Raw genomic sequence first — 26,489 nt, forward strand, 5'->3', positions numbered from 1 at the left:
CAGGAGGCGAAGATCCTCCACGCAATATCGCCGACCTATGCAGGGAAGGCACAGGGCTGGGACTACTGATTCATTAGGAAACCCCCCTCCAAAAACCACGTTTGGAATTGTTTCTCCCAGCCACAAGCAGTTGTATATGTTACAACTCGGATTAATTTATAGTCTCCCATGGGAGAGCGAATGTATTCTCTTTGCAGGGTATTTTTAGCAACCACATGCTTCTGTCTCTCAGGAAGCAACAGCTGAGACAGTGGGACAGGGAGGGCTGGTATACATATTTCTGACCCCTTCCACTGTCATCTGGCTTTTTCCAGAAATTAAACAATGCTGCTTTATTTTTACCCTCTAGGAGATGGACGGCGTGTTTAGAGGCAGGAATAACAGCGAAACACACACCCTGAAATTCTCATGATCCTCTGTCGCCACCAGAGCCTGGAAAAGGGGCGTCACTTCCCAAATGCCGGTGGCGGCAGGCGCACGGAGCAGCGTGGAAGGAGCTGGAAGGACAGCAGCGGTTTGGCGCAGGCTGCGGAAGCAATATCTTAGATATTCGCATAAATTTTGAATGCACGAAACCTCTTCGAAACAGCACTGCATTTGAGGGCACTCCCCACCTCCAGTGCTCAGCCGCGGAAGAGATGGGGGAATTTGAGCCACCTGAGTGGAAAAGGAGGGTGCACCAGTGAGCCCAAACCCCTGGGCAGCCAGGCCCTTGCTTTGCTCTCTGCCCCCAGCAGCCAGTACAACTTCGGGGTGACACAAGGGAAGGCCTCCATGTGCAAGAGTGAACCTTGCTGTGGAAATTGAACCCAGACCAGATCGTTGTTCAGCATTTTTGTATCATTTAATAGCACTTTGTGGGGCTAGTTCCTGCTAATCTCACCCTCCCAGCCCCAGGAAACCTGATGCTATTTCCTCCTGGATCTCCAAGCACCACACAGATATCAGCGTCTGCAAACCTCTTCCCACACCTCTGTGCTGCACAGAAAAACCTGTCTGCTTTAACAGGGAAAGCGAGGTGCAGAGAAATAAAGAGGGTCATTCCTGTGCATCCCTAGACTGTAAAAGAAATGCTTTACTTTGCCAAGGCAGTGGGAAGTATCATCGTGCTCTTCAAGACAGCCACAGAACTGCTCAGCATCTTCTGCTAACAGCTTCTGGCAATTTTCCTTGCCTGCAGATGAAGTATGGTATCACACTTCAGCACAAATATCCTGTGTTATAGTTTGCCCGCGCGTGCCAAGCACAAACAATATCAATCCACGGCTCTATAAATTCAGGGTGATCCAGGTATTCATGTGATTATGAGCAATCTTCCCCAAACAAGCAGACTCCTCCACTTGTCCTGAGGAGGGCCAGAGCCCTTGCGGAGCCGTCAGCACAAACCTCCCAGCCTTTACCCTGCGCAGCATAGAAAAGTCACCACAGGCAATTAGCCTCTACAAGCAATTACAATTTTAATTGCAATGCTCTGCTTGTGTGATATGTAACATCAGGTGTTCTGGTCTCACCTGTTACCCATGTTGAATTCCCCTGGGTGTAAGTGCCTTTTAGATATACATATTTGCCAGCAGTACTTTAGCACCTCAAAATTAGGTGCTGATTTTTTTTTCTCAAAAAAGACTGATTTGGAGCGTGGTTATATTGAACCCAGTCATTAATCACGCTAAATATTGTTTCTGATTCCCAGATAACAAAGAATATGGAATAGAATAGAATAACAAAGAATATAACTATAACAAAGAATGTAATTATATCTTTTCAAAGTAGCCAACTAAACCCAACAGATCAAAGTCCTTCTAAGACAGCGTTACAACAGAGCAGGTCTCTGCACAGTCCGTGGTGTACCCAGTACAATGCACCCCTCACCCCTTCAGATCACAAAAAAAACCCAAACATTTTGGCTGAGACAGAGCGTAGCAAAAGTCTCATTTCTCCCCTTCCAGCCCGGCGAATGCCACGGTGGTGTGTGCTCAGTTGGGTCATACAGGAGGAGATCAGCCATCTGGCTGCGCATCACACCCTTGGTACCACCGGGCCACGGTTTCAGACCCAGCTGTGTGCAAAAATATGGTGATAAAACTGTCACTCTGGGGAAAAAAAAAAACAAAACAACAAAACACCGGGAACACTGGAGAGGGCCAAAAGAGGCTGGTAATGGGGATTCCTGCATTTTAAATACCTATTTGGAGCAGTGACCCTACTTTCAACCCCTTGGAAACACATTGAATTTCAAAGGCATGGCACGATTTTGGGGTGCCGAGCAAGGCTGACCCTCCAACAGCAGGTTATTCTGCCCTGCGGATCTGTCTGGATATGGGGCTGGAGGGGTGAGTGGCCCCGTCCTCCTAACAGGAGAATAAACAGCACCCTCTACTGCCCTCTAAAAAATTATCCAAAGCACAATTTTATCAAATTCAATCGCAGAAGCTTTGGTCTGTGGAGAGCAGTACTCAGACAAGCCATGAATTAGAGAGAAAAATGGGAAAAAAAAGAGGGAAAAAAGCAACTGTCCTAGGTGGGTGCTCCTTGGACTTGTCCTGCCATTGTCATTCAGCTTTAAACGCTAAATGTCATCACCTGCAGGGCGAGGGTGGGCCCTGCGTCCCGATGAAACCCCTTTTTGGGGCGACAGTGGGGAAAATTTGGGGGCAATTAAGACTGCCTGTTCTTCTGGGGGTGGGCGTAATTCGGCCCTGGGGAGGGAGGGAGGGAGGGAGGGATGGATGGATGGATGGATATAATGGATGGATGGATGGATGGATGGATGGATGGATGGATGGATGGATGGATGGGGTGATCGAGGGGAGGGCTGGCTGGTGGGTTGGCAGCCATCTGGGTGATTTTGGGGGTGTTTTGGGTGCCAGGGGCAGAGAGGAGCCACCCAATGTGAGGAGGCCTGCAGTTACTAGTGGTTTCTAGTCACATAGTAGGCAGTTAGGAGGAAGTTACTAGGCAGGCACTGAGCTAACTAGTAGTTACCAGGTGGTTACTACAACGTTACTAGGCTCTTACTAGTAATTAGACAGTTGTTAGGCAGTTACGAGTTTGTTGCTAGTAGTTCGTGGCAGTTTCTAGTCAGTTACACGTAGTCCCTAGTCAGCTGGTGGGCTGCGGGCCCCTGAGGGGGAGGCCGGGCCGGGCGCAGGGCAGCCGTGAAGGCGGGCTGGGGCCCGGCGGGACCCGCTGGGCTCCGGGGGTTACAGCGCACCCGCCGGAGCGGTTAAAGCACTGAGGGTGGCGGGGTGAAGCCGGACCGCAGGAGGAGCTCGTTACGGGAGAGGCGGTGGCCGGGGCCCGTTAAGGTGTCCGGCCCCGAAGGCCCCACCGGCGGCGCGGAGCCCTTAAGGGCGGCGGTGGCGGCTCCTGTCAGCGGCGCCGGGGCCATGGCGGCGGCGGCGGAGCGGGACGGGGAGGCTTCCCTGCCGCCTCCGCTCGCTGCCGCCCGCCGCGAAGGTGAGTGGGGCCCGGCCCCGCGGAGCCTCAGGGCCGTGAGGGGAGAGGCGGTGCAGGGGCCTGTCAGCGTGCGGTAGGGGCACGGTAGTGCCGTTCCCGCTGTGAAATAAAGTGTGTTCTCATGATGCCGGTATTGCCAAGTAATAGGCGTTTGATGCCAAAGGCAGAAATTAATGAGGAGTAAAACGCAATGAGATACTTGTCTGTATGTTGCGTGTGGAAGGAGCAGGTAGGGTAGCTCACATTGGTCCAAACTGTTTGATACGCGGCTTGTAAAAAGTAATCTTACATTTAATTCTTCAGTGCAAAGGGGTCTTGCTTGAGCTTCATAAGCGAATCTCGTGCTTCTGGGACAGTAAGATGACAAATGGGTTACTTTTATACACCAGACCTGTGATATAAAACCCTTGAATTGAATCTTAAGGTCGTGGCTGAGAAGCGATGGGAGCTTTCCATGTCCTCTCCTCCCCAGGTAATCTCTCCTGAAATCTAGCAAATAGCACCTAAAAAAAAAAAAAAAAGTCTTGAGCTTCCAGGAACACCAAGCTGTTCAAAATGGGTATAAAATACTTGCATGTTGAAAGGCTTTGGGCAATGGTTTATAAGCATTGACTATTCAGTTGTATAATGAAAAGTTTAAAAAAAAGCGCCACACACATAGCAATGCATAAACATGAGCTTTTGCTAAATATGTGAAACATCCGTTAACAGCAGATTTCCCCATTGTCAGTTAAATTTAGTAGTACTCTTCAACAGAAATAACTCTGGTGGAATTAATCACTGTTTAAAAAGCTGACAGCTATTTTAGGCAGTCAGCTTTCTGGAGGGAAAGAAGCAACACAAGTATGTACACTCTTCAAAGGAATATACTTGGGGAAAGTTAGGAATGTGGTCTTGCTATGTTTAGGTTTAAATTCCATTTTTCACACATATTTCTTGAACTTAATTGTCATGTTCCTGAACTCCAAAATGTGCTTTGGCGTGTTAGCAACAAAGCCTTTAACTTTAAAGCTACTTTGACCTCCTAGGAATTTCAAGGGATTTTAAAGGTCTGAAGGTTGTGTTTCTTAAATTGTCAGTGTTTAGAGGTATCTCACACCCTTATTTTTAGCGCACAGCTGGTCCAGGTTTTGTCATGAGCCAGACAGAGCAAGGATTGCTGGTTATGCTTTTCAGTTCATACCTGTGCCAAACAAGCTGTGGAAATGGGTATTATGGGTCATTTCTGGTTTGATAGCCTGTTGGGGAGGGAGGGTATCATTTTCTTAAATACAAAATTAGCAGTAGCTTTTGGCTTTGGAAACTTTATGTGGCAACAGTTCTTGCTAATTTCTTCACACACACAACCCCTTGGGGTTTTTGTTTGTTTGTTTTAGCCTAAGGAGTTTCTTTTGACCCAGTGGCAACAAGATCAAAACGCTTGGTACCTGTAAGAGTGTAGTTAATCTGTAGTTAGAACCATACATCCTTTTTCAAGACTCGGTGTATGACTAATTTTCCTCTCGCCCTCCTTCTCTATTCTACACATCTTTTTCACTTACTGGAGGGAAAAAAGGAGTCAGGTACCAATTCACTGATCATGTGTTTCTCACCCAGCATTCCACAAGCCCGTCCTAAATAGCACTGACAGTAGGCTGGGAAATAACATTGCACAAACTACTGTCATACGATTGTATGGAAGCGTTTATATGTCAGAAGAGAGCTGGGCAGAAGGGTAAGTAACTTGTCTTAAACCTGCCTCAGAGAGTTTACAAAGTGGGGATTGGGAGGTGCATTTCTTATGTGTTCTTAAGACCCAAGGAGGGTTAAACCACGACAGAGTGGAAAGGGAAAAGGGTCTGTTATCCTAAGGAAGTAACTTAATGCCTGGCAAGGAAACTAGCCGCTTGTCTTGCAGTGTTTAAGAAGTCTAATGCATTAGGTTCTTCTTCAGAAGGGAGCAACTACCTAGCATAGACTTAATCAGCCTTCTGTTGCACCCTATGCACGTTTTGACAGTGTGTTTCAAGAAGTAAAGTACAGCTGGCTCAAAATGTGCTTACAGAAATTTAAAAAAATCAAAAACTTGTTTTCTCAAATCCTGAGCAATTTCTTGTAGTAAAAATAATTTGACACTTTAAAAAAAAAATGAAACTTTTTCCTGGTAAAAGCAGAATAGCTGATTTCAGTCTGCTTCAGCTGTGACAGGCTGGTGCAGCCCTCTTGGGTGTGATAGGATGCGGGGAGCAGAGGTCAGTGTGGTGTTCAGCAGAGGCAGAATAGTGGAAACAAGAGGACTTGGACCAACAGGGAAAAAAATGAAGAGAATTAAGGAACTGTGTTGCAAGAAGTGGACACCTTAATTTTATTAGTAGTGATTGATATACTGTATTTCGATCTTCATGCTTTAAAATATTTTCTGTGTCCTGGCTGAGTTCAGAGCACTAAGAGAGCAGGCAAAGTGTCTTGTTACTTGCTTGCCCTGAGCAAAAGGGAGAGCGTTGTGTTTCACATCCATTGCAAGCTGCTTCTGTTGTGTGTCAGGGCAGATCACAAATCCCTCTGGCCATCAAGGCTTTTAGCACTGTTTTGGTTTAGTTTGTGCATTTGAGGAGGTTTGGGCAATGCTAGGTTTAACCCCTGTTTTGGTGGTGTGGTTGTACGCTTCAAAGGCCTCGTGCCTGTGTGCAGCCTTAGCCATGTGTCTTAGTCAAATCTGTGATAACATGTAGTATTCAAAGATGCGTATACATGCTTGTAAGTTAACTTGTTAGAGTATTCTGTGGGGGAAAAATCTTACAGTTTGAGTGATGAAACTAGTTTATGGAAACATGCAGTGCCGGCATTAACAGCATTCGTTTCCAAACAACAGAGTCCAGTTTGGCATTTCATTTTTTATGATCACCTGAGCTTTGAAAACAAACCAAATCATTCAAAAGGATATTCAGTGACTAAACTCGCTGTCAAAATTAAAATTTAGTGCTACGACAGTATTGTTTCCTTGGAGAAATGTCTTTCAGAAGAAACTGCAGAAATCGAAATCTGTCTGGTTCAGTCTCCCTTCCTCGTGTAGGAATACAGTGCTGTAATACCGCAGTTCAGTGTATTTGATAAGGGTTTTAACATTTGTTATCTTTGCCTGCCCTTTCTAAGTTGCATATCTATGGATATCTTAGTTTATTTCTAAGGTTGCTTTCTGACTCCTACTGTACAGTGACCGTGTTTTCCCGCTCTACCACAACCAAAAGTGACTGGATTTCAGTGATGCTGTTTGCCTGCAGTTTTGGACAGCTGATACTCTAAGCATTCAAGCTTTTGTTCATCTTTTGTCCTGTTACGGCGTAGAAATAGGATTGCCTGATTACAAGCAATAGAGTTTGCACATCATGTAAAGTTACAGCCGGTCAGCTGAGATGAGATAACTGACTGCATGCAGGCTCCTGCCTTTCTTGCTTGCAGAGTAAAGCAAATTAACGTAGTGCACGTGATGTAAATTAACCTGTTTTACTTTGCAGCTGGGACAGGCTTCAGCATGCACGCTCAGTTACTGTGAGGCTGACAGGTGGTAGCCTGGTAAGATGTGCTAACCCCATCGCTTGTGCTGGTCCAGATGTGCCTTGGAGACAGCCATGCAGAAGGGCTTGTAAAATGAGAAAATACGCGGGTCAATATTTGCTCTTGAGGACTTGCAGTTGCTGAACTTGATTCATGTATATCCATCTATTTTTCATTAAAATACCATGTTTGCTGTTGGCGTTTGAGGGCAGAATTTGGCTGTGTCATTTTGTGGGTTTACTACCTTGAACTTGAAACTTTATACCTTTGCCTTAAGGGATTTTTCTAGCCTAGACTTTTTCTTTACTACATTATTCTGCTTTCTGTCTTCTCTACCCTCAAGAATTGGGAAAGAAAAATTAATAATAGACTAAAGCTGGGAGCATTTCCTTTTTAATCAAGTGGTAGAAAATCCTGGGCTGAACAGGCTTTTTTAAATTACCTGATCTCTGATATTTTAATTAATGTTAGTATTTTTCTTACCACATTTATACTTCCCTGAGGGAAGATTTTTTTTCCCTGCCTTTCCTACATGGCGTGCCACAAAGATTCCTCTACAATTAACCTAGTAAAAGTAAAAAACAGATAGCAAAGGTTTAAATTTGAAAAGACATTCTCAAACTTCATTCAAGTAGTAAATATACAAGTACAGTAATGTTAAAATGTCCCTGAGCCTTCTCACATCAGTGTTTTAATGCCTTAACTGAATTGCTGTTCCACTGAAGAAGATTTAAAAAAAAAAAAAAAATTTAAAATGCTGAGTGTGCCTCTAAGATCGTAGGTGAGAACCGAGAAACAGTAAGCAAATCATCATCTTTAAATTTAGACACCAAGAGTCTGATTTATTTTTATTAGGCAACCTGTTTGGTTCCAGGTTTCCAAAATCTACCTCTGTTACTTTGATTTAAAAAAAAAAAAAAATTTAAATTACTTCCGTTCTCTTGTGAAGAGAGATGCTGAGCGCCTGCGGTTCCCATTGCCTTCTCAGTGCGCATTATTTCAGTGTTTGAACATTAAAACAATCAAGCTGATCTTTTTTCAAGAATGTGTTCCTCATTGCCTATTGATTGCTCCTCATTGTTTACTAATTTAGGCTGCGTTTATTCTCTACATTAAAAAAATAATTGCATAAAGCACATCTCTGGAGAAGTATTTTTATAAATGCTAAATGAATGAGCAAGAATGTAAGTATATTGGATACCACCTGGATATTCAGGTGACACTTGATGTTCTCTGTCTTCACCTATGTTATTCACTATTATGTCAAACTGCTTTTAATTTCACTTCAAATGAAGTATTTTGCTTCTGTGTCTTCCGAACGCTCTCAGAAGATGCCAGTCAGAAAATTATACCAATAAAAAGTATGCTGGGTTTTAAGCATACATTTATTGTTATGATCTACTGCTTTAATAACAGGTTTTTCCATTTGCTCAGACATTTTGTAAATCACCTTGGAGATAAGAATGAGAAGTCATTTTTATGAGAGTGAAAGTGGATGTGTTTAGGAAACTTTCTTGCACCAGTCTTTGTAAAGTTTGAGTGGTTTTTGGTAATTAATAAATCTTCAGTGATTCATAGCTTGTCTTAATGATGGAGGACTTGTAACAGTGAAACCAACTCACTAAAACATCAGATTTGAATCAAATTATTTGCTTACATCTCAATCTCAAGCTTCGAAGGTGGCATCGTAAAAAATAAAATTACGAAGGAGAACTCCAAGTGTGACTTAAACAGAACACTGACTTAGAGGGAACTGTAATGAAGCAAATACATTGACGGTATTTCTTCAGAGAAGAGTAGAAGACAGGATCATTTGCAAACAGCTGAAAATGTACTCATTTTTTTTCCTGTGGAACTGGATTATTTTCTTTAACTGCTGGCTACGAAATAAGACTACACAGCTTTTTACCCCCTCTGTATTAGGTGTATTTTTGCCATCTGGAATGTGGAGATCATCGCTTCTCCCAGGCTGGGTTGACCCATCTTTTCTGTGTGTGCTCAGGACTGGCCATGTGTACTTGTCTACAGCTGTAACTCACCAGGCTCAAAGTTCCAGTGTACTCTGATCCCTGTGAAGCTGAGCTGGTGTTATTAACTTTGATCAGGACCTGATGGGACTTGCAGTCTCTTGAGGCCACAGCACCATTAGAAAGAGGAACCGTTCCATCTCTTGTGCAAGCGTGGAGCAGCCACCACCATCAGAAGTTATAGCAGAGCTGTGTTTTATTGGCAGTAGCTCACTGAGTGCTTTTCAAAAGGTAACTTGTAAAATGCAGCTTAGGTGGGAAGGAGGAATTGTGTCCTTCTCTGATATTTTCTACTTATTTCATATTTAAATAGCAAGATGTTGGCATCTGGAGTCACTTATGAAAGCACATGGTTTGAAATGCTTGTTTTCTAAGAAAACCAAGGAATTTAAACCAAGATTGTTTGTACCCTAACTAAAAGGAGTAATTTCAAGTGACTGTTTATGCCAATTCTGTTGTTTAGGATAATATTGAATAGGCCCATCCATGTGAGGAGCTCAACGCAGTTAAGTTCATAAGAATTAATTTTAACTCATCCCTTTGCAGTAGGTAATTAATTTCTCCCATGGTACTGTTGCAGGAATCAAAGATGGACAGAAATGAAAACCAGAGTTTCCAAGCGTAAATGCCTAAATACACACATACCTACCTCTGAGAATGTAGGTTTCAGGGTGTTGACGAAGTTTAACAAGTTGGCAGCAGAGCTGAGAGTAGACCCAGGGTCTCCCCATCAGACCTGCACACTGAACAGTTTTGGTTTTCTTTTGCTTTAAGTCACTTTTGGATGCGACTAAATGACATTAACAGTTAAGTTCTCCTTTCCATAGGCATATTTGACCTTCACTTTCTTGATCTCATCCTTAGGTCTCGAGTGAACTGTTTTTATTGCAGTCCTGCAATGTGATTTTAACACAGGCATCCAGGAGTATCAGTAACTATATATGTTTATAAATCCGCACTACTAAAACAGCAATTTGGGTGGCTGGGTAATAAGTAGTAGGATAGCAAGCAGTCTTAGCGTTCATTTGAAACATGACCAGAGCTGGTGCATCCTTTTCTCGTGACACATGCATGAGATGAGGTATTTAATACCCAGATCATTCTGAATTTAGCACCAGTAAGGGGCTCACTTTGGCTGTATCAATAAAGAGGACAAGGACTAAATGAGCAGGGAGAACCAAAGCACTGTTTAGGACAAGGCTGCATGATATTGCAGTCCGTGATCACTTATTAATTCTGCAGACTGTATAGGAAGGCAGCTTTCCAGTCTGTCTCTGGCATCAGGAGTGCTTGGCACAGCAGATACTTGGAAGCCCAGGGAGGGGGTGGCTGTTCTGATATTTTGTGGAGGTACTATCTAAATAAAGTAACTACCAGGGTGCCTGGAAAAGGATCTAGTACTGAATCAGGCTGGGATTCCTGGTAACCTTGAGTAATAAAGCACAAGAAGGCAGCCAGCGTTTTTGCTGAATGAGAAGTTGCACTTGTATTTCATTAGCATGCAGTGTTTGAAGACAGACAGTGATGCTGCTGTCTGGTTTCAGGTAGGTTTCTCAAACTTTTTTATAGTGTGGAAATATAACCAGTCTTTAGCATCTCGAATGAACCCGCCTTGTCCCATTTCTCTGTGCAGAGGCATAAAGCTATCTTTCCAGCCTCGTCCTCTCTTACCTCCTCTCACCCCCATCTTCCTTCTCTGTTAGGGCTCCATAGCCTCTGCAGTGCATCTGGAATTTGAATCTGATTGTAAAGAAGCCCTTTATTAAAATGGCCAAGTTATCTTAGATGAGTAATATAAATTAATAGTGTTACAAAACCAAGAAGGAATACAGATTGACTTGTGTGTGTGTGTGTGTGTCTTTTGCTGTTTTGTATTTTATAGGCATTTTGATTCATTAAAAAAAAATCTTTTTGACATCTATTCTGTGTCCTAGACTTTAAGCTCTTAAATCATGAAAAGAGCTGACTTAATCACAAGAAATACTATAATGACTGCTGAGAATTAGTAGTCAAAAGAATCAAAAATATTTTATTTCTTTCTTCAAAAAGAAAATGGAAAACTTCACCTGTTTTTCTAGTTTTCCCTTTGGGACTATGCTAATTCTAACATGGATCATCACTAAGGGTAGCAGTGGTCTCCAGGTTCTGCTTTCTTCGGCCTTGACAGTCCAACAATGATAATATTTTCTCTCTCTTTGTGTGAATATCTGCTTTTTTAAGGACAGCTTATAAGTAGTCCATTTGTGGAAGTCTAGACTGTCTTTCATGTTTTCTTTCTGGGCATACAAGTGAAGCATGATGAAACAGGAAGATGTTACCTGGTTTATTGCTGGGTTTTTCCCTCTGTGCCTGGGTGGTACTTGAATGTTCATTTCCCATGCTATCTAATCAGCTTTGACAGGTACATTTCTCAGCCCGGTTTCCTCTGTAAAGAAATATTTCTTAAGAGCTTAGGAATGATAATGGGGCAAAGCGAATGGTATAGGTGAGGCAGATGTTGTGTTGGTGAGTTGATAATTACATTTGCTTGAAATAAGAAATCTATAAATACACAAGGTTAATACATGCAGCCTCATGTTTCTGTAATTGTCCTTTATCATCCTGGCTCCTTTGCGTTTGTGTGCATCCTCCTGATGTGGTCAGTGCCACCTTAGATTGGAGCAGAAGCTCCTTTTTTTTTTTTTTTTTTTTTTTTTTATACTTGTAGTATACCCACTAGAAATAGGCTCTAATCCTTCTTGGTGCTTCCAGACACTTGGAAATCAAGAACTGCACTCTTGTTTTCAGCCCTGTGTGGTCACATATCTTCATGTAAACGAGGCACCCTTAAGACTACTGAAGCCCCAAAGCTAATCATTTTAATATACCATATGAGACCCTGCATCTTTTAGTGACAGCCTTACCTGATGTTAACATCTGTAAACACCAACAAAGCTTGGATCACCTGTGTTTTCAGAAGTTATGCCGCCCAGGATCAGTCCTTACAATCGCTGACACTGAAAACAGGGCCGTTACTGAAGAGAAACACCAATCTGCTCGGTAGGATTTCTGAGCCCAGAAGCCAGAGGGGATTGCTCCAGTGCTCCACACTTCCCATGAACATCGTGTTAAATCTTTGAGGGATCTTTGCACTTCCTTTAATGGGACGACCTTACGAGTATCCGAGCTTAACTGGCTGTGCTGAAGTCACTTGCAAAGCTGCTCTTAGCATTTCAGTGGGATCAGATTCATCCTTTGATTGCCAGAAGCTCCTTTTTGTGCGCTACTTTACTTCGTGCATCCTTTTAGATACGTAAACTGCTCTTAATATTTACTGTTGCTATAGTATGTCTGTTCTGAGGATGTCAGCGGACTTCACAAAACATGAGATCTCACAGCATGTCTGTGACAGTACTAAGTACCATAGGTTTCATAATACAGCTGAGAAAACTGTGGCAAGGACAAACCCATAAGACCTACTAAGAATCACATGAGAAAATATTGCCGTTGGGTCATTAGTAAATAGGAGGTGTGGGCTGGATTAAGGACTCCAGTCCAGATAGTCCAGAGACTTGACTTGTCCTCCAAAGTATGGGCCATTGACAAATAAAAAAAAAAATGTTTTTTTGGGGGAATAGCCTAAAAATAAGGGAAAAGCTACACTGAAAATTACTGGTTGACTTCATCATGCAGCATGAACATTTATATCTTTTATTTTAAAGAATTAATCTCATGTCTTATATTTCTAAAACATTTTAATCCATATTCTTTTATTAAGGAGCAGTCCCCTTGTGACAAACAGTAGTTGGTCTGTTTTGCAGTGAACCATTTCTTAATGACAAAAAGCTGATCCAAACAGTTGCTCCGAATTCATGATACCAGTACCTTTATTTAAACATTTTGGAGGCATAAAAATGACAAGGTCAGTATGGCAGTTCTGCAAGGCTACTGCTTTTGATTGATTCTCTGAAAAGTTTCAGATGGCTTGGTTACAAACGGTAAGGTAAGCTATTTTTTAAAAAAGTTTTTCTTAGCTGCCAGGAAAGATGTCTTGTGAATCTGAAAGCTGAAGACCTCAAGTTCAGCTTAATATTTATAGAACTGGTTGCACACAGGCAGCGGTAGCATAGATCACTCCATGCTCTGTCATTTTTGTGTGTCGCAAATGGTCTTGAGGCATAGTTAAAAGGAGAAAGGGCAGACTTGTTCTTGACCCTTCTCTGGAGGCGAGCAGAGCCGTGTCATAGAGCGAAGAGGGCTATTGATGTGTGTGGTTGCCATTGGGAAGGAGCCTGCAGTTGCCCGGACCAGACTGAAGACGATTTACAACTCACTGCCTGGTTGGGATTTAAGTGAGAGACACATCAGTTTAGTCCTGAATTTGTCTCCATGCAGTTCGTCAGGAGACCGTGTAGAAATACATTATCCAAGGCATATATATTTGCCTAAAAATCAGCTCACTATACAGAAAATAAAAAGGTTATGTTAATATGTACAGTTTTTCATGTGGTCTCAGGCTGAAATTATCAGATCAGGGTTTTTAAAAGTGGCTACCCAGCTTTTTCAGAAGTGCTAAGTAGCTGCGCTTCTGACCAACTTGGGTAGCAGCTGCTGTGCCCTTTTTGTGGGTCAGGATGTTCTGGCCTTGTTTGGTCTAAGGAAAGCAGACCAGGGTTACGCTGTGCTTGGCTGTATCACACTGACAGAGCCGGAGCTGAACTCCCATGCTATTGCTAATTTAACCACAGGTGAGTGCCAAGAGCTGCATTAAAGCAGGTTACGTTACCATGCTCATGGTTTGCATTCCCCAGCCAAGCCATTGTTTGCGAACGCCGCCTGTTTCATGTGATATGTGTCAATAGTCTTCTTGCGACCACGGAGAAAACTGAGTAGAGCAAATCTTTAAGGTTCCAAAATCAAGGCAACTGTTGTGAACTCTGTGTCTTTATTTTTGTGGATCTCTCTCTCAGGGGAAACCAATTCTTGGGCCTAGCAATGCTACAAGCGTTAGACAGAGGTAGGAGACTTTGCAGAACTACAATAATCTCGGTATTTGTCGCTGCTGTCTCAGCTGTAGCAGCATAACATTATCTTGAGAAAAGACAGAGCCAAAACAGAGGGACAACAGTGTTAGGAGGTGAAAAATGGGAAGACTTAATGAGAAATAGAAAACAAAACGCTATAAAGAGAAACGAGACCTAAGATGATGTGATAAATTTACAAAGAAGAAAGAATCTGAGTAAGTCAAGTCCCGTCAGCCTTTTTATGACATTGAAGAATGAAAACAACTCTTGTGACAATAAAGAGCAATATTTGTCCCTAGAATACATGTTAGTGCAATTCATCAGTTACCACAAAATGCCATTGAGGACAACGACACAGCAGGGTTCAGGACAGCTCCGAGAGGCACAATAGGAGATAGTTGGACAAACAGACTTCTGGTCCCTATAATCCAATCTTTCCATTGCAGTGGTCAGCCAAGAAGGTGAATTAAAATCCCAACTTTAATTTCACATTACAATGTTTTTAGGATATTTTTTGTAGCATGCACTTGGTTGGGTTTTGTCTGCCAAGAAGGCTGTGCAGGTCACTGTGAAGTCAAGGAAAATATGCACAGAATACTGTCCTTAACTAACATAAAGAAGTCTGTCTTTGAAACAAAGATCTGCTTTCCAGTGAGAAGTTATGCGAGCTGCAATATAGTGAATACTGCCCATGATAATAGTATTTCATAGACTTGTGCCTAGTTGCATTGCAATTTGCCTTTTGTTGTTTTTTTAAATAGAGAATATTGCTCCCGTTATCTTTCTCTAGGTAGCTGGTTTTACAGTTCAGTACACTTGAACAAACTCATGTAATTTTCCTCTGTAAGTGGCTTTTTCTGCTACAAACATTGGCAATTCATGCGTTTCGGGTGCAAGATGGCACCTTGCATCTAATGCCCAGAACGAAGTTGGATTTTCTTGTGTGGATGAACTCAAATTGTTGATTGTGTCCGTCTTTCTTTCCCTCCTCTGCTTGAAGCAGCTAAGCTATGTGAATCAGTAACTGTAGAATATTGAACATTTCTGGATGACTCAAAATACAGAAAACAAAGCTCTAAAGGACTAGTCACCTGGCCATTGTACCTCATGAAAATAAAGGTTTTATTAGAAAATGAATTCTTGTATCAGGGACTGACGGTAAACCATGCTAGACAGCGGTGTTTTGATACCCAGTCATTGTTGCAATCTCAGCCAAGTGCCTCATCAGCGCCAGCTTTATTAAATCTGCATGTTAAATAACTCAGGAGCGCTGCTTTGGGAAGGCGAAGGGGGGTTAGCCATGCACACGGTCTGAGAAAGACTTCTGCATCTGCCATTCCTCAGGTTTTGTCAGTGCCCATGGAGCTGCTGATAGATTTTCACCTGGCTGCGCATGTTAATGTTGGCTTGTCAAAGCAGTTTGGCGTTCCTTGTTTCAGGCTTCCACGGGAGCTGCGTTCCTGGGGTGATCCTGGCTCAGTTAAAGTTATGTCATACAGCTTGTACTGAAATTCATGCTGTAAGCGTCTTTTAACTTGTGCAGAGATGGCAGTCGTGTTGTCCAGGGCACACACAGGGGACTGGGTAGACTCTAGTCCTTCCTTAATCATGTGTGAACTGACCATCCCACAGCTTAGCACCGTCGTTTAGAGTTAGAGGACACACTACACGGTATTTGATTCTGTTTTTTCATGTCTGCTTGGACTTGGCTTTGCTTTGGCAAGAGGCCAAGAGAGCAGTCTTTAGAAATGAAGAGAAAGGCTGATTGCCTTTACGGGTTTGCAGATGCCTTTTGGCACCGAGCCTTGAGACCACGGGGAGCCACGCTTTCCTTGCCCACGATCTGTCTGGGCTGTGTGCAAAGCACGGAAAGCCAGCTGCTCCACGTGTGGCCTCCAGGATGGACCGTTGGGTAAACTTAGAAGGGTTTAAGCTCAATTAAGACATCACGATAGTTTCCCCAATATTTTCCCTTTAACCTGAGCTTCGTTTGAAGAGCACGGTTTAGTTGAACTGTCTAGTTATGTGGCTTCCTTTATTTTTGCTTTAAACTTGTTTACCTTTGGCATATTTTTAAGAGCAGGGCATGCCAAAAAGTGAAATTCTAGCTTAATTGGAATTAGTGTGACCCGCTGGGGGTGAAAAAGAAACAGGGAGTCTTAGAGTTTGTCATCACAGAACAAGTTTTGGTGGTATGGCAGTGTGAGTAAACTTGTTACCTGAAAGCATAGCCTATACCAGAGAAGCGTTTCAAGCAATATGAGTTAAACTGGTTTCCCTAATGAATTAAGTGCATTAAGAGGAGAAAGAACTGGGGTGGTGATGTAGCTTTATCTTTGTGAGGGTTTTGCTAGCACAGCTATGCTCTTCTGAAGGGTGTGTTTAATTCTCTTAATTGACATGATGTTGGTATTGCTTTTAAGTGCTTATTAGAGAGTCCCCCCCAGGTCAAATGTGCCTGTGCATACGTTTATTCAGGAATAGCTTCAAGGCTGAGCCAATTTTAGTATGAATTAAAGTGTATATAGGCCATGAGTTAACTGGGAACAGGGCAAAGAAAATCAAAACAAGCCATTGGAGCAGTTTTTCCCCATATAACTAAATCGGTTAAGTCGTTAAAGGGAACACAGGTACAACCTTCCTAAGCATCTGAGACCTCCTGGCCTTTCCATGTACTGAGCTACTCCCAGACTTTCTTTAAATCTCTTCTTTAAGGAGTATTCCCGTATTTAACTAACTGTGTGATCTAGTCCAGTTGAAGTCCTTCTTTTTAGACCGTTAGTCAAGTATTTCTGACATTTTTCTCTATCTGAAGTGGACTGAAAACCCAATGAAGAGTCCCTGTCTTTGTTTTTAAAGTCCAACTGCTCTTACAGTAATAGTTTATAAGTCCATGAGAGCAACACTTCTGTAAGTAGGAAGGTTTAGGTGGCTTTACAGCATTGCTTTGAAGCCACAGCGAGGTGTGGTGTGATTCAATGGAAGAACATTGGTTCCTTCATCTTGTGCTGCATGTCAATATTAAAGTGGTTGATGTTTTGTGTAAGCAAAGACATGCAAATATATCTTGTCCTAACTACTGGCTGATTTTTGTCTTTTATTCTTTCTGTTTAGATGACATTTTAGATGAGGCAACAAGGAAAGACCTTTTCACTGACACTTTCTGTAAGGTCTGCAGGGCAGTGCTGCAATCTGAGCCTCAAAGGTTGTCACACTATAAGGTAGGCTGGAAAGGAGAATTTCTCCTAGCAAGCACTGGGGCTTTGGTTTGTTTGTTTGGGGTTTCTATGGCGTGTTATAAAAGACTTTTTATAGTGTTTCTCAAGGCTTATGCTAGGCTTAGGCATTAACCAGACTTGAATGTGAAAGTTGTGGGTTCAGTATAGTAAAGGGCAATTACCTGCATATTGCAGCATGATTTTAGAAGGAACTGAGCAGGTTCAGGCCATGCTGTGTATGGGATGGAAGCCGATCTGCACCACGTGAGCCAGAACATATATATGGCACAGGGCAGTGCTAGCTATAGAGGATGGAGGTCATGCCTTCTGACACTTCGCCCAGCGATACTCACGTGCTGCTCTGTGCACCAGTGTCTGCTTGAGGCAGGTTGCATGAATCACGCTGAAGGCATTTCTTGGAATAACTGGATGCCTTGGGACATTGCTGTAGACATGGGGAAGTGTGCTTTATTTTGAAACTTGATCTTGAGGGTGTGCAGGTTTGCAGGCACAGACATTTCTGTCTTTTTCTTTCTCCTTGCAAAAGTTAAAGTTTAAAATGTCAGTTGCTGTCAGGAGTCTTTCTTGCTATTCACATTATGAAGACTCAGGTCTTGCGAGGTGTTGTATTTCCTTACTTTGATTTAACTTAAGCAGCAGTTGTACTGTGAGAACTTCACAGAGTTCAGACCCTCGGTTTGATTTTCTGTTTCTCGGGTCAAAATCCAGTTGAGGATAATAGATGCAATTCTGAAGTTACCTGACTTCACCATTACAAAATGAATTGATGGAAATAACTGGCTTTTCTCAGTTGTGCTTGTATTGTGTAGCCAGGTATGATAGGTCCTCTTTCTCTTTGCTAATATTGTTACAATATCCTGCACTGCTCCTCAGAATCCTTAAAAGACATCTGAAAAGCATCAGGTCAGAGAAGACAAGTTACTTGTTTTGTTTTGTAGGTTACGACTGTATAGTGTGGCACATGGGTAAGTACATTACAAGCACGAGAGTTTGAAGGTTATGAGTTCAGAGAGCATCTGAGAATTAAAAAATAATTGCAGCTGAGGGAAGTATACGTTAACACCCAATTTTAGGTACCTGGACTTAGGTACTATTGTATCGTCAGCAGAAAGGTGTAGAAATCTCCATAGACTGACTCCAAGCTGGAGATAGTTCAACTCAGCTTCCAGGGAAACCTCTTTCTCTCTACTGGCTGTTTGGGGAGACTAGACGTTTTATTTAGGAAGGTAGGTTAGGTCCTGCTGCGTGTTATTCTTCTGTGCCCTGACATGGGACAGCCTTGATGTCAAGCCCCCAGGCTTAGTGGTAAAGGAGCACAGCAGACGTGCTCTGTGGCATGGCTGCATTCCTTTCCTTACCTATTTTAGCATCCCTGTTTGTAAGGGGAACACGTCAGGATTTTTGGTTCCCCAAAAAGTTGAGAGTTGACTCTGAGGGCTGCTCGAGGCAAAGCGTTACGAGTAATGCTAAATACTATATTATTGATTAAAGTGTAGTCTTGTTACATGAGCTGGCGTTTGTCCACTTGTGGCTCTGCTTTATACAAATACAATTTGGCAAGTGTTGAAAGCAGTTTTTGATGAATGAAGTCCCAGTCACTGGATATATCACTGCTTGGATCCTTGTTACTGAAACAGGAATAATTCTAGCCTCTTCCCAGGGCAAAAAGCACACTCAGAAAGTTCGTCTTTACATCCAAATGCGTGGTGAGAAAGATAAGAGGCAGGAGCATGGCAAACAGAAGAAAACGGATTGTATCAGTTTTCAGGTGACTATTTCTCTTCATCACTAAATAAAATGTTGCCTTATATACTTCAGTGCATGCTTGTAACTGAGCTTGCCCTTGTCTGATTTCAGATGGATGGGAGTGGAGGACTGGACAAAAACAAATACTGCAGTCTCTGCAATGTGCTTTTTACTTCCCCAATTGTTGCTTTGTCTCACTACTTGGGAAAGATCCATGCTAAAAAGCTGAAGCAATTATCAGGAGACCAAGCCCATGTACCAGCACAGAGCATGCAGCCTGTTTGTGGTAAGAACTAAATAGTTTGCTTTGCATGTGTTTTCCTGTCACTCTCTGAAACAAATATAGAGAAGCATCTTCCTACACTTGCCATGTCTCTATGCCTTCCTATTCTGCTGAAGTTGTGGAGCTGTCTTGTGGTAACTCCTTAGGTGAATAAACAAAGATACTACCCTGTGCAACTCTGAAGCCGTGGAACCCTGCTTTCAAATTCCCTATCTTTCGTTGACTGAAACTAAAGGCAAATATTTCTGATTTTTTATTAATGAAAGGTGTTTATTGTTCTTCTGAGAATTCACTGCAGTGCCAACAAGATGTTCCTCTGATGAATTAATATGATAAGAAATTAAAAAACAGTTAGTCCGCGAGAAACACTTAACTGGTGTTAGTCCTGTAGAAGTTGCTGAACTGTATTTAAAGTTGGAGCATACTGTATGTGCTCTGCATCACCCTCTGCAGGGTACATCTCTCTTCTTGGACTGTATAAGGACCTTAGAGTGACCAGACGTCAAACACAGCTGATTTTTAGATACCTAATGGTGGGGTTTCTGAATATTCCAGGGTTGTGTTCCTTATCAGTCTGTACTTTCATATGCTTGCAAGGATTAAGATATTCTGTAGTCCTCTTGCAAGTAGTTCAGCGCCCAGCAAACTGTTCTCCTTTCTAGCTCTGTAGTTCTGCAGTCACCTGTTTTGTTCCATGAAATTGTTTTAGCCCTTCCTTTGCTGTGCTGTCAGCAGATTTATCCTCTACTTCCATGTCTCCAGCTTTACAGAAGCCATCAGCTGAGAAGCCCTTGCTGCCTTCAGAAGCTGAAGAGTCTTCGTCATCCTCCAACACAAGATTGAAGTTAAATGATCCAGACAAGTACTGCAAGCTCTGCTGTGCTCCCTTCAATAATCCACTCGTGGCCCAGGAGCATTATGTTGGTAAGAAACACAGAAGAAATGAAGCACGGAAAAAGATATTGGAGGAGCTGGGAGACAAAGCTGTTCCTGCACAATCCAGCATAAATGGTAAGGAGAACATGAGCAAGTGTTACGATCTCCGAGTGTAGCTCAAGTGCTCAGTTCTGATTTGTTCAAGGAACTACTCTGATGTGTGCAAGGAAATGGTGGTCTTCTCCTGTGTTACAGAACAAGTTCATTTCTTCCTTTCTCTTTGGTCTATGAACTGCTAAAGTTCTGTCTCTGACAGCTGTAGGTTGGAAAATATTTCTTACTGACTTGGAGACCCAAATCCAGTTCTCATCGAATTCTGCAATCAAATTCAAAAGATCGTAGAAAATAGCCCAGTCCCCTAAATCCAAGACCAGGATCAGTTGTATCTGTGTCATTCTTAAGATGTTCATCCACCTTGTTCTTAAAAACCGTCTGTGCTGGAAGCTCCACAGCCTCCATAAGGAACATTTCCTACGACTTCTTTACCTTCTCAATCTTAAAACCTTCTACTGACATTGAACTCGGCTCTCTCTGACCACAAGGTATTTCTTCACTGTGCACAGAACAAGAAGCAGACACAAGAATTGAATCATTTGTTTCCTTTCTGTTGCATTCTTTAAATAATTGAAAACTGGTGTCATGTCTTCCCTTAATCTTTTATTCATTAAGCTGGTTGTCATAATTATTTCGATCTTCCCACATAAGGAAATTTGTTTCCTAAACAGTCATTGTTCTCTAGCATCCCATCAGGACTGTCTCCAGCTCAAGCACTGTGTCCAAAGCCAAGACCCTGTTGCTGTGCAGCTTCCTTTAATTTCCTTTAAGGTCATCATCTGGTCCTGTGCAACAGAACTGTCAATCCTTTCTTTAGTAAGGAGTTCAGAATCCTACCTGATAGTCAAAAGTCATTGTTAGTATAAAACAGCTCTCATTAACTCATGCTATAATTTAAACAAAATAATACATTTTGATGCAAACCAATAGCCCCTTGGAATTAATGCTGCATTTTGCTAATGGATGAAGCTCTTGGGTTTGCACGGGGAAAAAGGTTACTCACTGGTTTCAGAATACTTAGGTCTATGGATGACATAGCTTGTAGGAGAGGAGAAAATGACAACCTAGAAAACACGAGGATTTTCCTCATCTGACCTTACCTTATATTTGCCTGAGACTCCGTGTACCATATTCATAATGTACTGTATTGACAAATCCCTCAGCATTTTCACAGGGTTGAACCGACGCTGCATGAACATTTGAGCAGATAATGTTTAAACTGACCTTATTTTAATTAAATCTGGACTGACTGGATTGGTATGTGTTGGTGCTCATTTTGGGTCAGGTATTTACAATAGTATTTAATTTTTCAGTACAGTTCATTCTCATCAGCACTTGACAACAGTTTACTGGAGTTATCTTGGGTCACTTCAGTCATCAGAAATACTCTTTGTTAATGCTTAAACCATGGTTACACTGCAACTGTACACCTCATCAGCTACCTTCATAAATATTATTGTAGTGTAGAATTGCAGCAGAGACTTTATATCTGTCTATAAACATTGTTTATGGGAACATTATGTTAGGACTCTTGCATGGGATGGGATCATGATGTACTTTGAGTTTTGCCTTTCATTTGTAGTCTCTCTAACCTACAAGTTCCTTCTTTTCAGGAGTTGGAGTTGGTTATTACATGTGCTCCATCTGTAACGTCACACTTACATCTATAGAAACGTACCAGTCCCACGTGCAAGGAAATAAGCACCGGATTAAGTAAGTCAATAAGTCTTTTGTTACTATTGCTCTGTAGTTTGTACTTTCAAACTTTTTCATTAGCCTTTTTGTCTGCTGTTAAGTGACTTTGACTAGTTGGTGGGTTTTTTGTTTTGGTCTGGGTTTTTTTTTTTGTTGTTTGGTTTACTGGGTTAAAGGAGCACTGTCCATTTAAACATCATACTTGTGACTGAAATTCAGTCTTAGAGTTCCCACAGTTGCTTCTTCAATGACAACCCACAGGGGAAAGGTCCTGAAACCTGCACAGTTTTCCCACTTTTTTTGCAATCTGGGGATAGCAGCACCTGTTTTGGTACAGCATCTTCAGTGCTCACTCTGGAAGGAAATGGTCTGAACGTAAAGATTCCTACTGATGGGGCAAAGAAGACCTTAATGCTGAAAAGTGCTAAGACTCCATCAATCGTGTTGCTTTCAGGATTCATCAACATGCATCTTACATTTGGCATACGATCATTTGTGGGATAGGTGATAGCTCTTGCACTTTCCCTTTTACCCAGAAGAGGGCTTGTAGACTGTGTTAATTGCAGAATGGATATTGTGGTGATTTAAGATGTACTTTTAGAGATTGCTGTGCAAATAGGCGAAATATCAAAATTGCTACGTGTTAAGCATTTTGATAAGACGTATTTTAAGTGAAGGCGCAATGATAATGTAACCACAAGAGACTGATGTAGAACTGATATGATTTTAAATGTTTAGTCAACAGAACTAGAGTCCCCAAAACCAGGAATGTAGCAAACTGCTACAGGCCTATCTATAGTTTAACAAAATGAATGTATAAAGCTGGTGAATTAAGGCAGAACAAGATAGATTTATGGGATGGGTCTTCAGAGCTGCCCTTCCCACAGGGATTATCTTTGTCATCCACCACTTTATCTTCCAGCCAGAGCAAAGGGAGAGTAGAATACAAACTGATAGCTAGTTTTGCCTTGGGAGCACTTGTATCTTGTTTGGGTTTTTTAGCAATCCAGGTTGGTTGTTTCTGTTCTGTTTCTGCTGTGCGGTCACACAGTTTGCCTGAAACTACTGTACTGCAACTGTTCAATAGAATGAATCTCATAAAGAAATTAGTAACTTTGTTACTTGACAGTCAGTATATAATGTAATTGCTTCTTATCTGCAGCTAATTGGAGATCAGTTAAAAAGAGAGAACCTTACATTTTCTTTTTAAACAGTAGTTTTAAAAATGTATGCAGTCATTTTAAAAGCATCTTATTCTTCCAGCACCATAGGTCCCAAGAAACTCATTTGGTCTTCATGAAGTTATACTGGATTTTCAGTTTTAAAAATAGAATCTGTTCCTTGTAACTTCAGCTTTACAGATATGATCATGTGTAACAGGGTCCATGTAGTTACACAGAACAACACACTTCGAATATGTTCTTTTTCTAACTCTGGAAAGACAATTTTATTTTTTTTTTAACTCAACAGATGCTAAGCAAATTGGTCAGTAGTAATAACTAAGACTTTCTATCCAATTTATGCAGAGAAACAGTACTTGTCAATCTCATGAAGAAATCAAAGAAAACATATGACTCCTCTCAAGATGAATTAATGGATTACACTGAAGTTCAGAAAACTAGATGTCTAGAGCCAAGAAGGTATTTAGGAAAAGCAGAAGAGGAAGAGTTTCAAAATAAAAACATTGAAGGAGGAAGTAACCTTGGCAAGGTTATATCTTCAAACTTTAAGTGTGAACAAGGCCAGCATTCCAGCCTTTTCTCAGAAACCCAGTCATCAACAAATACTGGGGAAAACAGATCGCCAAGCTGGCCATCAGCTCATGAGCATGCACTAGAAAAGACACTTAATTGTCGCTATAACAAGGGATACTGTAAAGAAGAGCAAGCATTTGAGGTGGCCACCATCAGAGATAAGAGCTTCAGTCTTTCAGTTGAGGAATCTAAAGACTGCTGCAAACTTATGTTTGCTGAAACTTCTACCAGCTCCTACAGAAAAGAAGAGAAATTTCAGATAAAACATTTTGAGGAGGAAAAATACATCAGTGAAGAGCTGAAGTATGAGAAAGAAGCCACAAAGCAGAAAAGAAAGAAAAATAGTGAAGGTGCAGATTTCGGAAAAGAAAATGAGAAGCAAAAGAGAATTAAATTTGACATAGACTTGGTAAATGACAAGAAATCAAGACCTTACAAAGACAAAAGACTTAAAGAAAACCCTGCTGAGAAAGAGAGCAAAAAGCACAAAAAGGATAAAAAGAAGCCACAGACAGATTGCAAAGGAGAAGAGGAGCTACTTTGGGATGAATCTGTCTTGGGATATTGATAAAGATTTTGTTTAGCTTTAAGAGGTTAATTCTGTTTGTAGACTCACTTAACCATTTGGTACTATACTATGACTTCTTTTCTTCGTTTTTTTAAGCAAAGTTTTTGTTCCAATCCGGAAGCGAGAAAAAGTCTGTCTTGTGAAATTTTTGGGCAGTAGGTAGGCATCAGTTTTTATTATCTTACACATACAGCAGCCATTGCAGTGATGCAAGTTTCGAAGTCTGTAATCTCTTCTGGAACATACCACAAATAAGGGTTAGTAGCTTACAGAATACTGTTGGAATTTCACCAAAATGTATAGCTTCTTTCTAATATTAATGGTGCCTACTAGTGAGGTTTCTATTATTCTTCTAGGAAAGTACTAAACTCGTAAGATAAATGAGGGCACTACAGTGTTCCCGGCCATGTCTGTAACCATTTCTGTGGCAGATTTAAAAGGAGAATGTGAAAGGCTTTTGATTCCAGACCTTGTTTGCTATTGGGTTTTTTTTGTTTGGTTTTTTTTGTTGGTTTTTTTTTTTTTCACTCAGTTCTGAGTGGAAAATGAGTCAATTAAACATGCAACTGGTTGCCAGATATACATTGTCTAATAGATTTTTCTCATTGTAATCCTGATTTTTAGTTTAATTTAGGAAACACAGAAAAGGTGCAGTATGCAAAAATAATTGCTAGCATGAGGCTACTTGCTGCCTCATTCACTCAAAGTAATGTACAGAAGGAATGTTAGAATGAAGCTAGATTTGTGGTCCAAACAATACCCTGAAAAATCAGTAGCAGCTTTGTATTTCCATTTTAAAAGCCGCGTCACCAGACCTTCACTCACAATATGGATTTATGTTATCGTGGCATGAGCACTGATGTCCTACATAAGTGCAATTAATTGAGAAGCTTATATGATGGGGTTCAAGCTCTTGTGTTGCTCCCAGGACTCTCAGATGAGACCTTCAGTGAGCCATGGACACTGGAAATGCATCAGTCCCTACAGGGACTGGGGCAGGCAGGCTGCCCAAGAGGAAGAGAGGAATTGCAATGTCTGCCTGCACTGTGCAGAGCTGGGGTTGTGCAGAGGATTTGAAGCCTGTGTCATGTCTTACTGAAAGCTGCTGGGTTGAGTAAATACAGTTCAGTTCTGAAAAGTGATCATTTAAAAGCAATTTCTTAAGACACCATTTAGTTTCTCCCTTATTGCCTTCAGGTTGCAAGGAAGTTTTTTTTTCTGAGCCTTGATGTGGGATCTGAAAGCCATCAGCTGTCGAGTCGCACCACTTAGACTGCGCTTTCCACTGGGTTTCTCTGTTTGTAGAGGCACCTGTGCTGAGCTGCTGCTGTCGGTAAATCTGCCCAACTGAAACTTTCTGTTGTGGGTTGTTGTGGTGTGGGATGGAGTAGAGACCAGGGCCCTCAAGCCTTGAATTCTGTCTGATTTGTCTTAGTTTTAGTTTTGTGGGTATAAGAAGTAGGTTGAAAAGCCCTGAAAATAATGTAGTCTGCTTTATTTTTTAAGGATTTGTGTTTAGTGGTTGATTGCAATCTTGGATTTAGATTTTTCCTGCTGCTGATAAAGTTATAAATCTGAGTAGTTAGCATCCGAGCTGTCAAGTAACTTAGTCCGTCGGACAAGCTTAACTAGATACCTGTACAACTGAAGAAATCTGAGCAGGAACGTGCAGGTGCCAATACCAATTCACCGGTCAGGAGTCTCAGGAACTTGAACTCGGAGGTCCGTGGGGATTCAGCTTTAAGTTCAAACTGTAGATAGGGTCCTTGTTCTGGTCCCCTTTTCTAATCTCCCCTGGTCTTTGTTTCAGTCTGATAATGCCTCTGCTGTCTTCAGTGGCTCTTTTTCCTCGCTCAGGAGTTACATGCCTTTCTGTGTCTTTCCAAGGACTCTTTCCCTGGCTTTCCTTAGCCCCTGCTCACCTAATGAGGGAGTCTCAAGTGCTTTTCTCGTTATTTGCTTGGGAAGAGAGCAGATTCGGTCATGATTCACTTACGCTAACTGTTGATGACAGTTGTGAGCTGTTGTAAACTGCCAACTGCAGGCTGCTTGTATTGTCCTACAGTGTAACTGGGGAGGTTTTTAAGCGCTCTCTCCTCGGTATACACTTTGCTGTGAGAATAACGTGGGCAACACTGCAGCTTGTCTCCTATGTAAGACAAATAATGACTTTCTCTTCCTCCAGGACACCTAG

The 26,489-nt window shown here is 41.8% G+C and overlaps 1 protein-coding gene across 1 annotated transcript; it reads left to right on the plus strand.

Moving 5' to 3' along the window:
• The first annotated feature begins 3,278 nt into the window (after window positions 1–3,278).
• KRCC1 (lysine rich coiled-coil 1) lies at window positions 3,279–24,769 on the plus strand. The gene is made up of 7 exons (XM_087736963.1): window positions 3,279–3,456; window positions 17,135–17,241; window positions 18,920–19,027; window positions 19,117–19,291; window positions 20,051–20,299; window positions 21,892–21,991; window positions 23,500–24,769. Exons 1-7 carry the CDS (start codon window positions 3,387–3,389, stop codon window positions 24,293–24,295), a joined length of 1,605 nt encoding a protein of 534 aa, XP_087593089.1. The 5' UTR covers window positions 3,279–3,386; the 3' UTR covers window positions 24,296–24,769.
• The last annotated feature ends 1,720 nt before the right edge of the window (window positions 24,770–26,489 follow it).

This window comes from Nipponia nippon, unplaced genomic scaffold (genome assembly GCF_047370975.1).
Source record: "Nipponia nippon isolate SJK-2023a ecotype South Korea unplaced genomic scaffold, ASM4737097v1 scaffold_6, whole genome shotgun sequence".
NCBI classification, from domain to species: Eukaryota; Metazoa; Chordata; class Aves; order Pelecaniformes; family Threskiornithidae; genus Nipponia; species Nipponia nippon.

Bases quoted from the DNA above. Each gene is read 5' to 3' on its own strand.
- KRCC1 (XM_087736963.1), top strand. From the start codon at position 3,387: ATGGCGGCGGCGGCGGAGCGGGACGGGGAGGCTTCCCTGCCGCCTCCG. The intron at 17,242-18,919 runs GTAGGCTGGAAA...GCCTCTTCCCAG, and splicing joins AAAGGTTGTCACACTATAAG to GGCAAAAAGCACACTCAGAA. The intron at 19,292-20,050 runs GTAAGAACTAAA...CCATGTCTCCAG, and splicing joins GAGCATGCAGCCTGTTTGTG to CTTTACAGAAGCCATCAGCT.